At 45.9% G+C, this 20,842-nt stretch overlaps 1 protein-coding gene and 1 long non-coding RNA gene across 4 annotated transcripts; one reads left to right on the top strand and one right to left on the bottom strand.

Moving 5' to 3' along the window:
- The first annotated feature begins 2,970 nt into the window (after window positions 1-2,970).
- LOC123794441 (zinc finger protein with KRAB and SCAN domains 4-like) lies at window positions 2,971-15,507 on the top strand. Of its 3 annotated transcripts, none has more exons than XM_087857990.1 (7): window positions 2,971-3,224; window positions 3,492-3,964; window positions 5,272-5,416; window positions 6,527-6,609; window positions 7,695-7,818; window positions 8,708-11,311; window positions 15,328-15,507. In XM_087857990.1, the coding sequence occupies exons 2-6, from the start codon at window positions 3,554-3,556 to the stop codon at window positions 9,565-9,567; spliced, it is 1,623 nt and encodes a 540-aa protein (XP_087714116.1). In that variant the 5' UTR covers window positions 2,971-3,224; window positions 3,492-3,553; the 3' UTR covers window positions 9,568-11,311; window positions 15,328-15,507. The 3 variants fall into 3 exon arrangements, with proteins under 3 accessions (XP_087714116.1, XP_087714115.1, XP_045656581.2); XM_087857989.1 differs by lacking the exon at window positions 15,328-15,507 and adding an exon at window positions 12,673-12,893; XM_045800625.2 differs by lacking the exon at window positions 15,328-15,507 and adding an exon at window positions 12,618-12,893.
- On the bottom strand, window positions 10,911-12,624 carry LOC148107282 (uncharacterized). The gene is made up of 2 exons (XR_015722578.1): window positions 12,083-12,624; window positions 10,911-11,873 (listed from the first exon to the last, which is right to left on the bottom strand). It is a non-coding gene; the product is annotated as an uncharacterized LOC148107282 (long non-coding RNA).
- Window positions 15,508-20,842: the final 5,335 nt, after the last annotated feature.

Genomic DNA, 20,842 nt, shown 5'->3' with positions numbered 1-20,842 from the left:
TGCTTCTGACTCCCAAATTCATATCCCCAGCTGCCTTCTCAATACTTTGACCTCAGGGCACACTCAGAAATCAGGCAAGAGTACACTCAGGGAAAAGAAAGCACTCTAGGCATGTCACGTGCCAGTAGTTTCACACAGGGGCTGAGGTACAAGCTGGTGATGGGAAGCTGAGGACTTGGGATGCATCGCTTCCCAGTGTGGGTGTGCTCACCAGCCCGGAAGCTCCCTGAACTCTACGCCTGGGGTGTCATGGAGGCTTCTTTGTGTAGGCATGATGAATTATCAACTCCATTTCCAATATTGACCCCACTTCTCCATTATTAACTCTCTGGAGAAGTGGAGATGGGGTGAAAATTCCAAGCTTCTAATTGTGGTTGGTCTGTCTGGTGACAAGCCCCATCCAGGAGTCTACCCAGAATCACTTCCGTAGAACAAGGGATGCTCCTGACGTCCTCATCATCAGGAAATTACGAGGGTTTTAGGAGCGCTGTGCCAGGAACCAGGGGCAGAGACCAACTACCTATTATCTCACAACCTCCTGGCTTCCTTGCTGTTCCCTCTACCAAGAACACTCTTATCCAGATATGCACTGCATTTCCAGATATGGTTAACTCCATCTCCTTCAGATTTCAGCCAAAATATCATCTCCTCAATGTGATTTTCACTGCCTTCTCTGATACTTCAGCTAGCTCCCTCCCATGCCAGGACTTCTAATCTCTCTATCCTGATTTTACTTGGTTCTTTTTTTTTTTCTTTTAGCATGGTGCTTATCAGCTTCCATTTACCATTCTACTTTACATATGATTCTGTTTATAAATTTTGGGTTTTGTTTGGGTTATTTTTTTAAGGGGGGGGGGAGTGTCAATCCCCACTGGAACATTAGCTCTATGAGGGCAGGGATCTTTGCCTCTTTTTTATGTGTGTGGGGGGCACTTTTGTATCCTGAGCATGGAAAGCTGCCTAGCCTAGAAGAGTATTCGATGAACACTCTTGTTTAAGTTCGGAGGGCTTACAAGGTAAATACTTTGAAGCTGCTGGGCTAGTATGTATATCACTTTCAACTTTAATATATATTTCAAAATTGCTTTTTAAGTGAGTGTAGTAATCCATGCCCCTACCAACTGTGTATAAGAGTTCCAGTTATTTATTGCTAAGGTGTGGGTGTATGGTTTAAACTGGCCTTTCCTTAATTACTAATGAGTCAGCGTGTTCGCTTATGTTCACTGGTCACGCAAGAGTCCTCCTCTGGGAATTGCCTGTGCACTTTTTTGGTCATTTTTTTTTCTGTTTGATTGCTGGCTTTTTCTCCCCTTATTTATTTATGGCTATTCATTATACATTCAGTGTATTGAACCTCTGTTGGTTATACATGTTGCAAATACCTTTTCTCAGTCTTTTGCTAGTCTTTTCCACTAGTTTCTGGTGTTTTTAAATATAGTTTTAATTTTTAATTAGGCCAAATTTATTTATTACTTATTACTCCTTCACAGTCTGTGCATTTTAAAGCAAATCCTGCTCTACTCGAGGTCGCAAAGAAATGATCTTAAATTTTCTTTCAAAAGTATTAGTTTTGGGGCACCTGGGTGACTCGGTTGAGCATCCGACTCTTGATTTCGGCTCAGGTCACCATCGCAAGGTTGTGGGATGGAGCCCCAAGATGGGCTCCCTGCTCAGCGTGGTATCTGCTTCTCTCTCTCCCTCTGCCCCTCCCCCCGCTTGTGCGCTCACTCTCTCACTCTCAAATAAATAAATAAAATAGGGGCACCTGGGTGACTCAGTCGGTTAAGTGTCTGCCTTCCACTCAGGTCATGATCTTGGGGTCCTGAGATCAAGACCCTAGTTGGTCTCCCTGCTCACTGGGAGAGTCTGCTTCTCCCTTTCCCTCTGCCTCTACCCCCACTCATGCACTCTCTCTGTCTCGCTCAGTTGCTCACTCTCAAATAAATAGATAAAATCTTTTAAAAAAAGAAATAAGTAAAATAAAATAAACTAGTTAATTCCATGGAACACATTCTTGGGATTTTGCTTGACTTTGCATTGAATTTGTACACTAACTTAGGAATGTCATAATGATATCTTGATGATATTGAGTTTCTCTATACACAGACATATATATATCTCCATTACGTATACTTAATAAATAAAAGTTTATAATGTTTCCATTAAGGTATCTTATGTATTTCTTTGCTCCTATAATAGATGTCTTTTCCCCATTTTTAAATTTGAGTGCAGTTGACAGACTTATATTAGTTTCAGGAGTGCAACACAGTGATTGGACAACTTTACATGATGCTGTGCTCAGCACAAGTGTGGCTGCCATGTGTCGCCCACATCACCGCCACAGTACCTCTGACCATATTCCCCGCGCTGTGCCTTTATTCCCTCACTCATGGATTCCATAACCTGAAGCCGGTACCTCCCACTGCCCTTCACGCAACTGCTGTCTTCTACAATTACGTTTCTAACTTGCGCTGGGGATAGGAAATGCAATTGTGATGATACATTTTTAAAAAATTACACCACCTTGCTACATTCTCTTATTAATCATTATATGAGTATTAACTTGATTTTCTCTGTACACAAGCCAACGTGCCGCTTAACAGTTATGTATAATTCATGCTTTCGTTAGGTAACATAATCCGCTCTAAAACTTAAAATATATTAAAAACAGCAATATTCCAGTTCTCACCTCTCCCAGGTAACCAATTATTAATTTTCTTACGTATTTTCCCAGGGTTTCCTTCTGACCGAACAAGAAAATACAAGTTCTCTTTCCTTCCTTCTATCGGCAAACGCAGCCAGCTGTAGCCGGAGGTCTCCGGTGGCTCGCGGGGCACCTGCTTCGCGCCAGCAGCACGGCCCCGGCGCGAGGCGCGCAGGTGGCGGGCAACCACCGAGTGCCGGCCGGGTGGCGGCTAGAGGGGCCCGGAAGTAGTCTGCGCAGCTGCAGCCCCGCCGGCCCGCCCCGCCCCTCGCGTGGGGCGCTAGTTTCGGAGCGTGTGGGGGTGCCCGCCGGCCGTGCCCCCGGGGCTCCCCTCGCTAGTACTGCAGCCCCGCGTCCAGCTCGGGGTGCGGAGCAGCCCCCTCCTCTCCCCGGGGAGGCCTTGTGCGCCTCCGGGCTCGGGCCGCCGCCTCCCCGCGTTTGCGGACGGGTTTCTCGGGTCACACGCACACACCAGCCGCCAGAATGGGGGCAGCTCGGCTTGGCTCCGTCTGCGGACAAGGTCAGTGGCGAGGTCTTTGAGGTCCCCCGTGGTACTGGACTGGAGCCCGCTCTTCGCAGTCAGGCTGCCTCGTTCCGTTCCTGCCCCTGCCACGTCCTGACTGTGTGGCTTTGGGCCAGTCTCTTAGCCTCTCTGTGCCTCAGTTGACTGCTCTATAAAATGGGGAGAATGCGGTCACCTAACTCATGGGCTTGTGAGCAGACCCCAAGGAAAAGGCCTTGGGGACTGCTAGCACTTCACGGGTTAACAGTGATTTCCCACTTCCAGGAATCTTCGGCAGAAATACAGCTGCCCACTAGAGTGAGGTCCAAGTGCTGCCTTGGCTCAGGATGGCTAGGGAATCGAAGGAAAGCACGGCCTTCGATGATGAATCTGCAGAGAACCAGATCGGGCTCCTGGTCGTAAAGGTGGAAGAGGAAGAGGCCTCTGCCTTTGTGGAGGCAGCCAGCCCTGTTCGGGGTTCAGAAAATTACCGTCAGCGCTTCCGGGGCTTCCGCTACCCCGAGGCAGAGGGGCCCCGCGAGGCGCTGAGCCGGCTCCGGGAGCTGTGCCGACGCTGGCTGCGACCCGAGACCCACAGCAAGGAGCAGATCGTGGAGCTGCTGGTGCTGGAGCAGTTCCTGACCATCCTGCCGGGGGACCTGCAGGCCTGGGTGCGGGAGCAGCACCCGGAGAGCGGGGACGAGGTGGTGGTGCTCTTGGAGTACTTGCAGACGCAGCTGGAGGAGCCAGGGCCGCAGGTAGAGGCAAAGGGCTTAGTACCTGAGAGCTGAGCTCTGTCTCTTCCAGAAGTCTCAAGGTCGGAGTGAGGGGCGTTTCTGTAAGAGCCAGTTCTCAGTCTCTTTCTGTATCGTGAACCTCGTTGCCCCTCCGGAGAAGTCCCTGGATCCCTCCTCACACTAGTATTTGTAAGAACATGAAGGATTAGAAAAGAACTCCGTTATGTTGAAACACAGTTAACAGAGCATGAAACAAATTAGTGAAAAAATTATCTATGTGCTCTTTAAAATTAATGCACCAAATAGTAAGAGCTAGGGACAGGCCCAGTAACTGGTAGAGTTTCAAAGTGGTTAAAAGCATAAGTGACTTTGACAGTGTTTGCCAGGTTGTGATATGGGGTGAAAACATCTGTAATTTCTATTTGTGACTAAGTCCTGTGGCTTATGCCACATTGGTTTGTTGGTTCCATTTATAATGGAAGGAACTGCCAAATTTCTCTTAGGGGCTAGTAAGGATTAAAATACTTTTTTCCTGGACCACTTGGGACGGAGTCCAAGAACCTCAGGCTCAAAAACACCCCAGTGTCTTCTTGCTTCACCAATGTCTTATGAGACTGTGTCCTCTGTGCGCCATCTTGTGAATGTTTCTTCAGAGGACACGTGGCAAGCCTTCCAAGCACTGACTGGGAGCCCAGGGCTCTGGAGTGAGATCTGCTGCCCTCCAGCCCTTGAGCAGTGAAGTTGTTTCAAGGCTCTTAGCTTCAGGCTCCTCATTCCAGTGGTTAATTCTGAGCTGCATGTGAGAAAGTAACTTGAAAACTGTAGTTTAAGTATAAATGTCTAAAAGGAGTCCCGCTTTTCATGGAGAAAGACCATGTACAGGGTCCTGAGTTAGGTGATTGTACGTATTGTCATCTTATTGGTCCGAAAACCCCTATAAGCGAGAAATGATTGCCCTCACTTTTCAGATAAGAAAAGATAACGAGTATTCTGAGAACTTAACACTAGTTCCGAAAGAGTCTTCATAAGAGCACAATATATATAACGAGGGAGCACGCGCTAGTGGTTAACAGCATGGGCTCCGGGGTTCCTCTGCCTGACCCCCAGTCCTAGCATCACCACTTAATAGCTGGGTGACCTTGGGCAAGTTGCTTCAACTCTGGGCCTCCGTTTGCTCATTACAAAAATACAGATAATAATAGTACCCAGCTCATAGAGTGGTTATCTGCATTCGTAAGGCTCTTAGAAATAGCGCTTGGAAAACAAAGTACTAGCATACAAAAAGCATAATAGAAGTTTTGATGAGTCAATAAATGAATGACTTCCAGGGCCCAGGTGGTGACCAGAGGCAGCTACTCTGTTGCAAGATGGCAGTGCTGACACCAGCTCAGAGGCCATGGAGTTCCCAGTTCCAGCCAATGAAGGCTCTGCTCAAGCACGAATCTCTGGGATCCCAGGCCTCAGCAGACAGAGGTGAGTGTTACCTCCTGGGCAGTTTGAATTCTACAGACTTCATCCAGCTTCATTAAAGATCACCTAATAGGTCCATTGACCACTACTTTGGCCATCACTGACTGACTCTACTTTGAGACTAAAAGGGAAATTTTAAACAATGGTGGAAAGCTTTCCTAATCAAGCCTGGACATAATAAAAAGATAAATAAGTAAAACTTGGTTTGGAAAGAATTGGTTCTCCATTCGTTTCATGCATAATGATGGCAGCCTCCTACGTGGTAGCCCATGTTGTTGGTGCCAGGGGAGAGCTGTTGGTGAGACAGTCCTGGCTGCAGTGGAGCTGAGGTTCTAGTGGGGATGACAGCAGGGAAGCACAACAGTGCAGTTTCAGGTAGCGGTAAGTGCCAAGAAGAAAATGACCAGAACCTGTAGAGCCAGCCAGAATATCCCACAGATTATAGGACTATTGCAGATGAGAGTATAAACCTTCCGAACCCTGGGTCTGTTATTAAAACAGCATGACTCACTCCACAGGATGTGGCTGTATGTCCTGAACGTGCGTGTAGGCTCTCAGGACACAGCATTGAGACGCACCAGCCTTTTTTTCTCAACACAGGTTCTAGCCTAAACCAGCTGTTTTGTGCCCCTTTAAAAGTTTGCTTCCTATGGGGAAGCCTGAAGTTCATGCTTCTTCTCTTTTGACTCTGAGCAAGTTCCATACAACCAGAGGCCTGTGTGTTTTGGGTTCCCGCCTTCTGACTCTGGTTTTTCAAAACCAAAGAAAGCCCATAGCTACCACTAAAGGCATTTTAACCAAAATCCTGTTTTTCTCCCTGTCCCAAGCAAAACTCAGAGGATCTTTAGATGAAAAGCTTGTTTTATGTTGCTTAAATTCACCGTTCCTTCAGAGGATCCTGCCCTTTTTGCATAGTTTTTGTACACTGACAGCACACCACGCCTCTCTGGGCCCTAGGGTTGGAGCTGGTAGGGACCAGGCATTGGGGAAAGGAGCACATTCTGTCTGAAGTTCCTGGCAGGAATTTACTAGCCCAGTTTTTGAACTTGAATCCACAGGCCAGGGAGGCTGGGGGCCAGGGTCCATCTCATCCAGAGCATCTTTCCTTCCTAGTTCTCCGGGTTCCTGGGCTTGGCCCAGGACGGCGCTGCAGAGGAGACGCGGTGGTGGCTGCCAGGCTGCCCCCAGAGCCCCAGGTGAGCTGGAGCCCCCCTGTTGAGCATCCTGTGCTGGTCCCTCCCTCACGCCCTATATCCTACACCCACCCAAATCCTAGATGGGATTTTAATTTTCTCATGTATGCCAGTGTTGTTTGTCATTGTCTAACTTCTTGGTGCCTAATTAAGAGCCTTTTCCTATTTTATGACTAGCTTGGGTGCTGTCTGTGCTTCCTTCCCACATCTTCCCTACTCCGTCTGTCTGGTCAGGTCCTTCTTCAGTGGATTTTCTTCAATATGGACAATTCCGCAAATGCAAGCTGAAGCTTTTGTTGTGATGGTGCTTTTGTTTTGAAGTGTTTTTTAAAGATTTTATTTATTTATTTGAGAGAGAGCATGCGTGTGTGCGCACAAGAAGGGGGAGGGGCATAAGGCGAGGGAGAAGCAGACTCTCCTGCTGAGCAAGGAGCCCGACTCGGGGCTCCATCCCAGGACCCTGGGATCATGACCTGAGCCAAAGGCAGACGCTTAACCAACTGAGCCACCCAAGCGCCCCAAGTTTTGTGGGTTTTTTAAATGGCGTTACTAGGGTATAAACACATGGTCTCTGGCTCTCAAGGAATTTAAAAGTGGAGAGGACAGATGAGGCATGTCCATTTATCTCAACTAATAATACAATCTGAACAGTCTTTACTTAAACCGGATTTTACTTTCTTACCCAGTTCTTCATATCCTTGAGATTCTGTAATCCCACTTTCTTCCCTGTTCTCACCTCACACTTACACTTCGTTGTATTTTAATAACCATTCATGTCAGTGAGCCCCCATCACTACTTGGCTGAAAATCACACCGCAAATCTTGTGAGAGGTTTTGGTTTGGTTCCAGTCCTTTCACTGGGTTGGCCTTTATTTTGTCTGGATACTGATTCACAGATAAGACACTTATCCTCATGTGCTCGCTGATTCTTTACTTCTAGTGTTGTTTTGTTGACTGGGTGAAGTGGGTATTACGGTGCTGTACTGGCGTGGTCTGCAGAGCCTGTAGAGGGGACATTCGGTCTCCTGTGCCCAGCTGTGGGCGTGACTTTGGGAAGAGGAACTAGGTGGGATCCTGTGCTGTTTCAGGGCTTGCTGAAGACGGAAGATGTGGCCCTGGCTTTCTCCCCTGCATGGACACAGCTGGATTCACCTCAAGGGAGCTTCCACAGAGATGAAAGGCAGGAGAACTGTGGCGGCCTGACCTCCCTGGGTAAGACGGATGGGTGCTGGTTTCTCCTAGGGGTTCATGGCTTCCTTTGTCGGTCAGAACCTACTGGGCTGTGAGAAGCTGTTTGAACTGTTTGCATTCAGAGCCACCGTTTCTGAACCCCAACTCCTAACCACATGTGCGACCAGCTCCTTAACCCTCGTGACCTTGCCTCCTTCCTGTTCTGCCAGCGTTCTGTCAGGTGAAGTGGGATGCAGCAGGTGCAACCCCCAGCACAGGCCTCGCTCACAGCAGGTGCACAGTGCTGATCCCCTTCCCGTTGCAGGCCTTGACAGAGGAGAGCTGAGGCCGCCTCGGGAAATGGGCCATGGGACCGTAGAGCATGAGAGCGAGAAGTGACCTGGAATGGACGGCAGAGCTACCGAGAGATCAGGGGAACAGCCTGACTTGGTCTGAGCTCACACAGCTCTGTGGCGGTACAGCGGGAGCTCCAGCTCAGAGCTGTCAGCACTGAAGCCAGAGCTTGTCTGGGACCAGAATGACTGCTCGTATCCCTTATTAGGGATCAGTTTCTAAGCTCCTGTTTGCCCCATTTCTTACAGAACATTTCACAAGTCCTTACGCTTACCTGCTTCCTGCTGCTTTCTGTCCAGTCCTCCTAGTGTCCAGCCCCAGTGCAGGGCCCTGCCTTCATCCTTAGGACTTAGAGCCTCTGAGGATGTCCCCAGCACAGTCCTCACCACCTTCTTCCACTCCCAGTGTGTACCCTGCTTCCAGTGGCCCCATGCCTGTTCTCCAGTCTCCTTCCTCCCCAGCACCCGTTGTCCCCCTTTATTCCCATCCTTATCCTTGCACGGAAATCCTCACCCCGGCATCTGTGGAATTCTCTGGCAGGGCATAACTGACCATGTCTAGCCACTTGTTATTTCAGGTGATGACATGCAGGCTGAGATCACGGACCCGCCCCCAGATGAAAAACGTCCAGAACAAGAGGCTGGGGAAATACCGTGCCACTTGGGTGAAGACGTTGCCCAGATTCCTCTCTGTGCAGAAGCTGGTGAACAGGAGGACAGGTTAAGAAAGCAGAAAAATGCCACAGGAAGTAGGCGGCACTATTGTCATGAATGTGGAAAGAGTTTTGCTCAGAGTTCGGGCCTGAGCAAGCACAGGAGAATCCACACTGGGGAGAAACCCTATGAATGCGAGGACTGTGGCAAGACCTTCATCGGGAGCTCTGCCCTCGTCATCCATCAGAGAGTCCACACTGGTGAGAAACCATATGAGTGTGAAGAATGTGGCAAGGCCTTCAGTCACAGCTCAGACCTTATCAAACACCAGAGAACCCACACTGGGGAGAAGCCCTATGAGTGTGAAGACTGTGGAAAGACCTTTAGCCAGAGCTGCAGCCTCCTGGAACACCACAGAATCCACACGGGGGAGAAGCCATACCAGTGCAGCATGTGTGGCAAAGCTTTTAGGCGGAATTCACACCTCTTGAGACACCAGAGGATCCATGGCGATAAAAACGCGCAGGATCCTGAACGTGGAGAGACCTGGGAGAGTCAGGGGAGGGTGGGAGGCTGGTGGGAACATGTAGAGGCTCCTGTGTCTTATAAATGTAATGAGTGTGAGAGAAGTTTCACTCGCAACAGAAGCCTTACTGAACACCAAAAAATCCACACTGGTGAGAAACCCTATCAGTGTGACACCTGTGGAAAAGGCTTCACCCGGACCTCATACCTTGTTCAACACCAGAGGAGCCACGTCGGAAAAAAAATTCTATCACAGTGACCCACGTCATACGTGGCAGGGTGGGTGCTCCTTCCTCATTGAACCGAAGCCACGCACAGCCCTTCCTGACCACAGAAACTGGGCTGGGCTTTATTGACCGCTTCCCATCATCTTGTGTTAGACGACAGAGAGCCTGGCTGAGATGGATTCTCTTCTACCTTCTAGAAGGTGGCTGAGGAACAGCTTGTTTGATAGGAGGCTACAGGAGAGTTGTCTGGAAAGGGCAGGACCTGAAACGTTTATTCTCACCTACTGGACTAAAGTGGGCTTCCAGACTGGCTAACCACCTCCAGCCAGCACTTCATGATTAGTCTCCTGGGCAGAAGGCTCTGCCTACACAGAATCCTCCATCAGTTGGTCAGATCCGTGACGTCCTACACTCCCCTCTGTGCCTTGAACACAGGTGCTGATAAACATTCATTAAGTGTAAAACATGAGCTGACCCTGTAGCTCTGGATATGATATCCTCTAGATTTCTGAGGAACTTCTCACCATATCCGTTTGAGCTTGTGTCTGATTCTGAGGTTCTAGATTGAGTTAATCTAGTACATTTTTTGCAGATCACACTGACTGCAGATCACATTGGCGGGGTGAGGGTGAGGTTACTGTGATAGAAAGAATCCACATTTCTTGGCCAGACTAGGCATTCTCATGGGAACACCTTAGGTTCTTCATCATGAAATCACTGTGAATGTATGCCAGGCATGGAATGCCATTCTTTAATATTGCTGCTCTTTGCAGAGAAAATACTCCTACGCAGACAGTGTGAAAATTAATCGAATCAGAATAAAATAATGAATTTGCTAATGCTTAGCATCTTGGTTCTCAGCTTTCAGTCCTCTTGGGTCTAAGCACATGCTCTCTAAAGCCACAGACGCTACCCTGCCCACGACCCACTCCACCAGAAGGTGTGGTAGACTGTGAATCACGACTTAGGCCTGCTAAGTTCAAACTTCCCTACGCTCAGTAGATTCATACCAGATATTTAAAGCAAGTATCACTTATGGTTTCAAAACCCCATTATTAGTGTGCAACCATCTTGGTCTTCTTACAATCTAATTTCCCAGTCACCAATGTGGCACCATCTCTTCTATTATTCATGATGACGGTTTTAGCCATTGAGTTAATTCTTCAGGCTATCTACTTGTTTTTCCTTTTTTTCTTAATATTTATTCATTTGAGAGAGAGAGAGCATGAGCGGGAGGGGCAGAAGGAGAGGGGAAATCTCAAGCAGACTCTGCTGAGCATGGAGCCCAATGTGGGGCTCAATCCCAGGACCCTGAGATCATGACTAGACTGGAACCAAGAGTTAGACGCTCACCCGACTGAGCCACTACGACCCCTATTTGCTTTTCTTTTCTTTCTTTTTTTTTTAGATTTTATTTATTTATTCAACAGAGAAACACAGCCAGCGAGAGAGGGAACACAAGCAGGGGGAGTGGGAGAGGAAGAAGCAGGCTCATAGCGGAAGAGCCTGATGTGGGACTCGATCCCGTAATGCCGGGATCACGCCCTGAGCCGAAGGCAGACGATTAACCGCTGTGCCACCCCGGCGCCCCGCCTATTTGCTTTTCTTAAGCACACTTTGTAGATCTTCTTTTTTTCCCCTCATGATAGTCGAACTTTCAGTTTTGTGAGAAAACTTCAAGTCACCATTACAGAAGCACAGTTACCGCTGAACAACACTGGTTTGAACTGCACAGCTCCACTTATACTGCAGATGTTTTTCGACAAATGCAGTACTGTAAGTATATCTTCTCTTATTATTAACATTTTTTCTCTAGTTTAAGTATATAGTATATAATACATATAACAAAAAATACATGTTAATCAACTTTATTGGTAAGGTTCCTGGTCAGCAGTAGGCTATTAGTAATTAAGTTTTTGAGGAGTCAAAAATTATATGTGGATTTTCAACTGGGTGGGGGGTTGCTGCCCCTAATCCCCTGTTGTTCAAGGGTCAACTGTAGTATTTAGTATTTCATGTTTCAAATGCAGTTGCTTCTACAAAAGCATTCCAGGATGACTGCTTTCCTGCAAACTTATTGGAGAAATACACTTTTGTGTTTGCATCTGCCCACACTTCTCACTTGGTTTCTGGCAACAATAGCTTCTTCCCCATTTATCATATCAGTTGAAGACTCTGGAATTCGAATATAGCAAGGTTTTCTGGTCACCTTGCCCTGTTAATGGTTTTGTCATTGTGATAAATTGTCCCCTGCTTATCCAAAATCCTTTGCAGATCTGTCCGAGTCCTGGCTTTTATGCCAGCTTCCAAGGCCTGGTACTCCAAAGCTTTCAGGGACCTAGGGGACACAAATCTAACAAATCCTAATGTAAATTATTTACAGTAAAAACCAAATGGTTATTTTGTTTGAGTGAATTCTTAGACCAATAAAAATGCATTGCATGATTTCTAGAGTTTCTGTATACCTAGTATTAGGGTCCTCCAGAGAAACATATTTAATAGGATATAAATATACAGAAAGAGGTTTATTATAAGGAATTTGCTCACATGATTATGGAGGCTGAGCGGTCTCAAGACCTGCAGTTGGCAAGCTGGGACCCAGGAGAGCCAATGGTGTAGTTTCGGTCCAAGTCCTATGGCCTAAGAAGCAGGAAAGCCCACGGTGTAAGTTCCAGTCCAAAAGCCAGTAGGCTTGAGAACTAAGAACCAATGTATCAGTTTGAGTTTGAAGGCAGGAAAAGACTCATGTCCCAGTTTAAGGCAGGCAGGCAGGCAAGAGGAGTTCCCCCTTATCAAGGTGGGATCAGCGTTTCTGTGCTGTTCAGGTCTTCAGGTGTTTGACCACCCACATTAGGGAACAGTTTCTGCTTTATGCATATACCAGTTCAGATGTGAGTGTCCTCCTGAAACATCCTCACAGTCACACCCAGAAAAATGTGTGACCACATGTCTGGGCACCCCATGGTCTGGTCATATTGACCCATAAAACGGACCGTTACAATACTGTAGTTTGGGGTGTTCACTACAGAATTAAAACTTTTAACCATGCTCCTCCCCACACCCCCCACCTTCTGATTTCCAGTTATTCCAACTGACAGAACCGAGGAAATGTTTGTGCCTCCCTCCCTTGCTTACAGATGAGGACAGAGAAGGGTCGGAATGAAGCTGAGAGACAGAAATAAATGACTGGCTCACTACTGTATGCTCAGCACCTGGCAGACTTGATGAATGAATGATTCTGAAGATTGACTGATTCTACGTGCGCTCTCCTATTAACATAAAATCCCTACTGCTAGAGACCACAGTGTTCACATTCCTATTTCCAGAAATAAACTTTTCTTTCCTGTTTCTAAACAAACTCTGTGTTTACAAGCATTCATCCAGCAAATCTCAGTGTTAGGTCACACACTAAGGAATCAAAGATGAACAGTTGTCTCTATCTTTAAAGAGCAGAACCAAACTTTCTTCTAAGATGTCCTATCCATGTCTGTCCTCGTTCTGTGAGTCTGCCTGGCAACCCTGTCCACACAGGTGCTGCACAGACCAGGATTCAGCAGCAGCTGCTCCAGGCCTGTGGCCCACCCAGAACATGAGACTGGGCGAGCACGGTGCGGAGCCTGTACGAGGCCACCTGCCACTCCCCGAACCAGCGTGGAGACTGTCGGGAGGCAGTTTCCTCTCCTGTGGAGAAAGGCCGGCCCAGCGGCAGCACCGCACCAGTAGGATGTTCTGCCGTGTGCGCTGCCGTCCAAGGCTTCCTCGGGTGCCATCCTGTGGGACACAGGACACGGGGCAAACACGTGTGCCTGTTCCTGCTCTTGTTTACATAGATGTAAAAACTGCCGGGGCGCCTGAGTGGCCCAGTTGGCTAAGCGGCCAACTTCTGATGGCAGCTCAGGTCATGATCCCAGGGCTGTGAGATTCACCCCCACACTGGGCACCACGCTCAGCGTGGAGTCTGCTTTAGATTCTCTCTCCCTCTGGCCCTCCCCCTGCTTACATGCTCTCTCTTCCTCTTTCAAATAAATACATCTTAAAATTTTTTAAAAATATTGCTTCAATCTAAAAAGGGCCGTTGGTTTTCTGACCAAATCTGTCAGCCTTTCTTTAAAAAAATCTGGTGCCAAACATGGGGCCATTGAGGCCACAATGCCCTTTTTGAAGAAGGATGTGGCCACACAGAACCAGACAGCATACGCGGCTAAGACTTCCTGGGATCTGGTAGCACATGTTCTTGACTCTGGTGGGCAAGAGAACGAGTAAGGGTCTTCCCATGTCGCACCTGCACGGTGCTGGCTGAGTTACAGGAGACACGTAGCATGTGCTACCTGCTCGTGAACGTTCACAGGTCGTCACCAAGGGGAGGACTACATCCAGGTGCACCGCGCCATAACTGCTGGTGAAAGTTTGTCCCTTGAGGCTGAGTAGACAGCCACTTAAAAATGAAAGTCCGTGCACATCCAGGCTTACTGGTGTGGAGCTGGTCTCTCACGCCTCTGATCCCTCCCTGCCCTGCGCCCCAGCCTCGCTCCGGGTAAGCCACCTCTCGATGGACTCGTCCACATTACTCCTGTGCTCCCTGAGCTGCCGGCCAGTCACACAATGTCCTCTCCTTGGTATTTCTGTTAAAAAGAGAAAGGTGTCTAAATTCATCTGACAGAATTTGAGAAAAACATGCAACGAAGAGAAAAACGTTCACCCTGTAACTGAGGGTGCCTGAGAGGTGATGTGGAGCATGAATGGTGCCTGCCGATGTTGGCTGTTCTTTGGTCAAGTGCCCGTATGGGACTTTTGCCCATAGCTAACTGAATTGTTTGTTGCTTGAGATTTGATGAGTTCTTCTATATTCTAGACACAAGTCCTCTGTTAGAGATATGGTTGGCAAATGTCTTCCCCTATCTGTAGCTTGTCTTTTAATCCTTAACAGTCTTTCACAGAGCAACACTTTCAAATTTTGATGAAGACCAGATTATTAAGTTTTCCTTTAATCAACCATGCTTTTGAAATCAATTCTAAGAATCTTTGCCTAAATCTAGGTCCTGATGATTTCCTATCTTTTCTTCTAAAAGCTTTATAGTTTAGGTCTTATATTTTAGTCCATGATTCATTTTGAGCTGATTTTTGTACAAGGTGTGAAGTTCAGGCTATTTTTATTGTTTTGCCTGTGGATGCCCAACTGCACCAGCACCATTGTCTGAAGAGACTCCCTTTCCTCTGCTGAATTGTTTCTGCAGCTCTGCGAAGAATCAGCTGGGCATTTTTGTGTGGCTCTGCTTCTGGGTTCTCCAGTCTGTTGTACTGAACTCCATGTCTCCAGCACTACCTTTCCTTGATCACTGTAGATAGACGGTAAGCCCTAACATCAGGCATAGTGATTCCTCCCACTTTATTCTTTTCAAACTTTAGTTTTTCCTAGGTCCCTTTCTTTTCCATATAAAATTTAGAATAAATTCTATAAAAATTCCTGGTGAGATTTTGAAAGGATCCATATTAAACCTATAAATCAGTGTAGAGAACTGAAATCTTTACTGTTTTGTGTCTTCTAATCCCTGAACACAGTGTACCTCCATTGATTCAGATCTTCGCTTTCTTTCATAAGGATATGGGCAATTCAGTTCTGAACTGAATTCCACCAACAACCTGAATGAGCATGGAATCGGATTCTTTCCAAGTGCCTACCAAGAAGAACCCAAATGGCTAACAATCTGATTCTGGCCTTGTGGAACCTGGAGTAGAAAAACCAGCTGAGGGGTTGTTTGTTTGAATATTTTATTTATTTATTTATTTGACAGGGAGAGACCAGCACAAGCAGAAGGAGCAGCAGAGGGAGATGGAGAAGCATCTGAGCAGGGAGCTGACTCGGGGCTTGATCCCAGGACCCTAAGATCATGACCTGAGCCAAAGGCAGATGCTTAACTGACTGAGCCACCCAGGTGCCCCAGAGAAACCAGCTAACTGGGAATTCTGACTTAAAGAAGTATGAAATAATAAATTTATATTATTTAAACCACTGAGTTTGTGGTAATCTGTTAAGGTGGCAAGAGAAAATGAATACAAGTAATATTACAGGCATCACCTAGGAAATTATTAAAAATTACGATCCAGACCTACAGAAGCTGAACCTACATTTAACAAGACCCCAGGTGATTTGCTTACACTCATTTTTGAAAATCACTGGTAATACTTTGCCTGCTGTGGAAGTGGAACAAAGAAATTGAAAAAGAACCCACGTTTGCATGTGTTTCAAAGAAAGACAAATAAAGCCACAAATTTTAATGACCAGAAGAAAAAAAGGAAGAAAAGAACACCACAGTAGGGGTGTGGGCCAAAGATTCTGGGTTCAGAGTCCTATTTTCCCCTGTATCAGTCAGAGTTCAACCAGAGAACAAATGATACCTACCTCCGTACCTACCTATCATCTATGTATCTGTCTGTCTGTCAATGCATTTGGGGTGCTGGCTAACCAGTCTCCATGAGACCCAGAGCCCACAAGCAGGTAGTCAGGAAAGGAAGATCACAAGCCATCTAGTACCCGTGTCCATTTCTGTTGCCTCTGACTTTTGTGACAAAGGTATCCTGTGGAAATGGAACCCTTCACTGTGGAGTTGAACACATACAGCTGGATCAGGTGTCAAACAACCACAAGGAAGATCCAGGGGAAGAGAACAACTGCAAGCCCAGGTGCGGCCTCACACCAACCAGGTGAGCCAGCTGATTAGCAACAACGTATGTCCGCTAGTAATGGTTGTAGCCTCTCTCCTGCCCAGTAACTCTCAGGAGACTTCCTGCAGCCCACCCTAACAGCAACATACTAGAATGAGAATTCTGGGGAATGTGGTTCAGCTTGGCCAAGTTGGCACATCATAAGCCATCCCAATCCACCCCATGTCAACTTGGTACCAATACACATCTCCTTAACCACACTTAATATCCTAATAAAGATAGTTACAAAACTGTACTTCCATCTAAATGATACCAGAATCCCCAAAAAACCATGACCACACTAACTCTTTTCTCAGGAGAGGATACAACGTCCCTCTCCCTCACCTTCCCCCTCCCCCACCTTTAAAAAATTGTCTTTGCTGATATTCATTCATCTCCTACCTGATTCACACTCCTTTTGAAACCCCTTAATCTAAATACTGAAGTATAAAATTAAGTATCATTGACATATTTTATGTTAAATGATAAGAGGACAAGAGAGAAAGAAAACAAAAAATCTGGTTGATATATATAAACATTCCTATCAAAACAATAAAGAAACAGTCATGACTATTGTCCTATTTTTTTTGCAACTAGTCTCATGGTCATAACTGTTATTTATAACAACCTTCTTCCACTATCCGTTCCATATTCCCATTAACTGAGCAAGCACCTCAGCTGGTTGTGGTTCTTTGCTTGGTGGAGTGACCCAAGCCTTCATTCCCAGACTCTGAGCCATTAGCAGTCTGAGGCCTGCACTGGGTTGTCACAACCGTCCACTGACATTAACCACAGGCAGTGTTGTACTAAAATACAGGTAGTGTAGTACTAGTAGCAACCCGCTTTCCCCTTGGGGTGATCAGTCACCCCAGCCAGGATAGTGATCCTCCTCTTTGTTGATTCAGGGGCATTATGGAGCCCAAAGGAGTCAGCTATCAGTCTCAACTTCCAGTTCAATGGAATCCTTGTTGTGTCATGTGGTGACATCTAGGGGAACATTCCTCCCTAGACCAGCGGTAAGTAAGCTCAGTACTGGAAATAAAAATTTTGCTAGTGGATTTCTTGTAGAGGTTAAGAGTGAGTGAAGTAACTTCTATTTCTACCCCTTGATTTCTGGACTTTTGAACCCTGGCTATGGGAGAAATAGCATGATATAGCAGACGTTGACTTAGAGCATACGCTGCATCCCGGAAGACAGTACCAACTCCGCAACGTATGGCCACTTAGCTGTGCCATAACTGAGTCTTTAAAAGGTCATTTAACTATTTCATTAACCCAAGTGCTTTAGGATGATGGGGACTATGGTAAGACTAGTGGACTCCATGAACACAGGTCCAATGCCCACTTCATTGGCTCTGCAATGGGTCCCTTGGTCAGAAGTGATGCTGTGTAGAATACCATGAGAGTGGATAAGGCCACTACCGTGGTAAGTGGTAAGCCCACAGAAGGCAATTTTGGCAGAAGCACTCACTGTAGGCCAGGAAGGCAAATCCATATCCAGAATAAGTGTGTATTCTAGTGTGAACAAAACACTTCCCCTTCCATGGTGGAAGAAGTCCAGCGTGCTTCAGTCAAGTAGCTGGCTGACGACACTAAGAAATGATGCATACGGAGAGTTTAGTGTTGGTTTCTGCTGTTGACAGATTGGGTACTCAGCAGTGGCTCTAACTAGGACGGCCTTGGCGAGTGGAAGTGCGACCATGCACCCATAGCCACTTTGTTCAGGATCCTACTAAGTAGTGACAGGAGTGTCTGGGGAAAGAGGCTGACTGATAGCCATAGAACAGGTCATCCTATCCACCCAATTAATAAAATCCTCCTCTGCTGAGGTCACCCTTTGGTAAACATTCAATGGCACACATGAAACTTCACATTTTTGCTTATTTGGAGAGGTCTATTCACATAGTTTCCCCCAGACCTCCTTGTTTCCAATATTCTAATCCTTCCAATGGTACCTTAACCATTCAGCCAAACCAAGAGGCACAGCCCATGAATTGTTACAGACTCATACTTCTGGCTACCTCTCCCCTAAAAAAAATGAACAACCAGGTGCAATGCTTGAAGTTCTGTCTCCTGGGAGAATTTTATTTTATCACTGTCTTTCAGGACTGTCCCAGAGTAGGCCTATAGTGCTGCAACAGTCTACTTTTGTAGATGTCATGCAGAATCACCTGTAAACCAGGCCCAAGATTTTTTCTTCCTCATTCAACTGGTCATAGAGAACTCCCCCATGGGGCCATAGGTTCAGGCAGATAGGAAGTAATGCAGCAAGAGTAAGGCCTGCAGTACTGGGTTACTTCCTCATGCAACTTATTTGTGTCTGCAAGCCTGCTCAAGCCACACACACTCTCTCTCTATGAGTATATGTGTATGTGTGTGTGTGTGTGTGTGTGTGTGTGTGTGTATCTTCCATTTAATAATGAAGCTGCTGTGCACACTCAATTTTATGGCTTGGTGTATCAGACAACATCCAATTCATGAGGAGCCGATCAGGTCACATGGTAGCTTAGTGGTCCATGGCCAAACATTTATTCTCTACTAAGGTCCAGTAGCAAGCCAAAAGCTGTTTCTCAAAAGGAGAGTAATTATTTGAAGAGAATGGCATGACTCTGCTCCAAAATTCTAAGGGTCTGTTCTGTGATTAACCTATAGAGATCTGCCAGTGTTTTGGTGTTTTTCTTTTTAAGTTTTTATTAAAATTCCAGTTAGTTAACATAGTGTACTACCGGTTTCGTGTGTACAATGTAATGTTTCAACACTTTCATATAACACCCAGTGCTCATCACAGGTGCACTCCTTAATCCTCATCACCTATTTAACCCATCCCTCCCCAACCACCAACTCTGGTAACCATCAGTTTGTTCTCTATAGTTGAGTCTGTTTCTTGGTTTGCCTCTCTTTTCCCCCTTTGCTCATTTGCTTTGTTTCTTAAATTCCATATAAAAGTGAAATCGTATGGTATTTGTCTTTCTCTGACTGACTTACTTCTCTTAGCGTAAGACACTATAGCTCCATCTATGTTGTTGCAAATGGCAAGGTTTTTTTGTTGCTGAGTAATATTCCAGTGTGTGTATCTTCCTTATCCATTCTTCAGTTAATGGACATGTGCTGTTTTCACAGTCTGGCTATTGTAGATAATGCTGTTATAAACATCGGGGTGCCCGTGTCCTCTGAATTAGTATTTTTGTATTCTTTGGGTAAATACCTAGCAGTGCAGTTGCTAGATTATAGGGTAGTTCTATTTTTATCTTTTTGAGGAAACTCCATACAGTTCTCCAGAGTGGCTGTACCAGTTTACATTCCCACCAGCAGTGCAAGAGGATTCCCCTTTCTCCACATCCTCTCCAACACCTGCTGTTTCTTGTGCTGTTGATTTTAGCCATTCTTACTGATGTGAGGTGATATCTCATTGTAGTCTTGATTTGCATTTCCCTGATGGTGAGTGATGTTGAATGTCTTTTCATGTGCCTGTTAGCTATCAGGATGTCTTCTTTGAAAAAATGTCTGGGTCATGTCTTCTGGCCCATTTTTTAACTGGATTATTTGGTTTTGGGGTGTTGAGTTGTAGAAGTTCTTTATATATTCTGGATAGTAACCTTTTATCAGATATGTCATTTGCAAAGATCTTCTCCCATCCCATAGGTTGCCTTTTACTTTTGTAGACTGTTTCCTTTGCTGTGCAGAAGTTTTTTATTTTGATTAAGTCCCAATAGTTTATTTTTGCTTTTATTTCCCCCGCCTCAGGAGACATATCTAGAAAGAAGTTGCTATGGCCAATGTTGAAGAGGTTACTGCCTGTGTTCTCTTCTAGGATTTTTATGGTTTCAGGTCTCCCATTTAGATCCTTAACCCATTTTGAATTTATTTTTGTGTGTGGTGTAAGAAGGCGATCCCGTTTCATTCTTTTGCACATTGCTTTCCAGTTTTCCCAACACCATTTGTTGAAGAGACTTTTTCCCACTGGATATTCTTTCCTCCTATGTCAAAGATTAATTGACCATATAGTTGTGGCTTCACTTCTGTGTTTTCTATTCTGTTCTATTGATCTGTGTGTCTATTTTTGTGCCAGTACTATACCGCTTTGATTACTACATCTTTGTAATAGAACTTGAAGTCCAGAATTGTGATGCCTCCAGCTTTGTTCTTTTTTTCAAGGTTGCTAAGGCTATTTGGGGTCTTTTGTGACTCCATACAAATCTTAGGTTTGTTCTAGCTCTGTGAAAAATGCTGTCGGTACTTTGATAGAGATTGCATTGGGATCTGCCAATGTTCTGAAGAAACATCTCTACCTACCACAGACAGTTCAAGCACCACTGCATATGCTCTATTATGTGGAAGGAGTTTGTAGTTCCTAAATGAACACTAAAAGGGGCTATAACCCAACCTACTCAAAGGGTGAATCTGGAAAATTTGGGTTATTTTAGAAAGTAGTGAGCCAAAGCTGGATTTGACTTAAGTGGCCTTTAGGTAAACATGTAAAAAAAAAAAAAAAAAAAAAAAAGGCCATTGGTAAAGGTGTGGGTGCTGTTAGACATCTAATGGGAAGGAAAAAAGATGAAGAGACAGGTACTAATATTTACTGAATATCCTCTATGTGGCAAGCAC

This window comes from Ursus americanus, chromosome 32 (assembly GCF_024610735.1).
Source record: "Ursus americanus isolate L20-20 chromosome 32, mUrsAme1.1.p, whole genome shotgun sequence".
In the NCBI taxonomy this organism is placed as follows: Eukaryota; Metazoa; Chordata; class Mammalia; order Carnivora; family Ursidae; genus Ursus; species Ursus americanus.
Note: the sequence above shows the minus strand (reverse complement) of the source record. Positions and strands in the feature narration are given on the sequence as shown.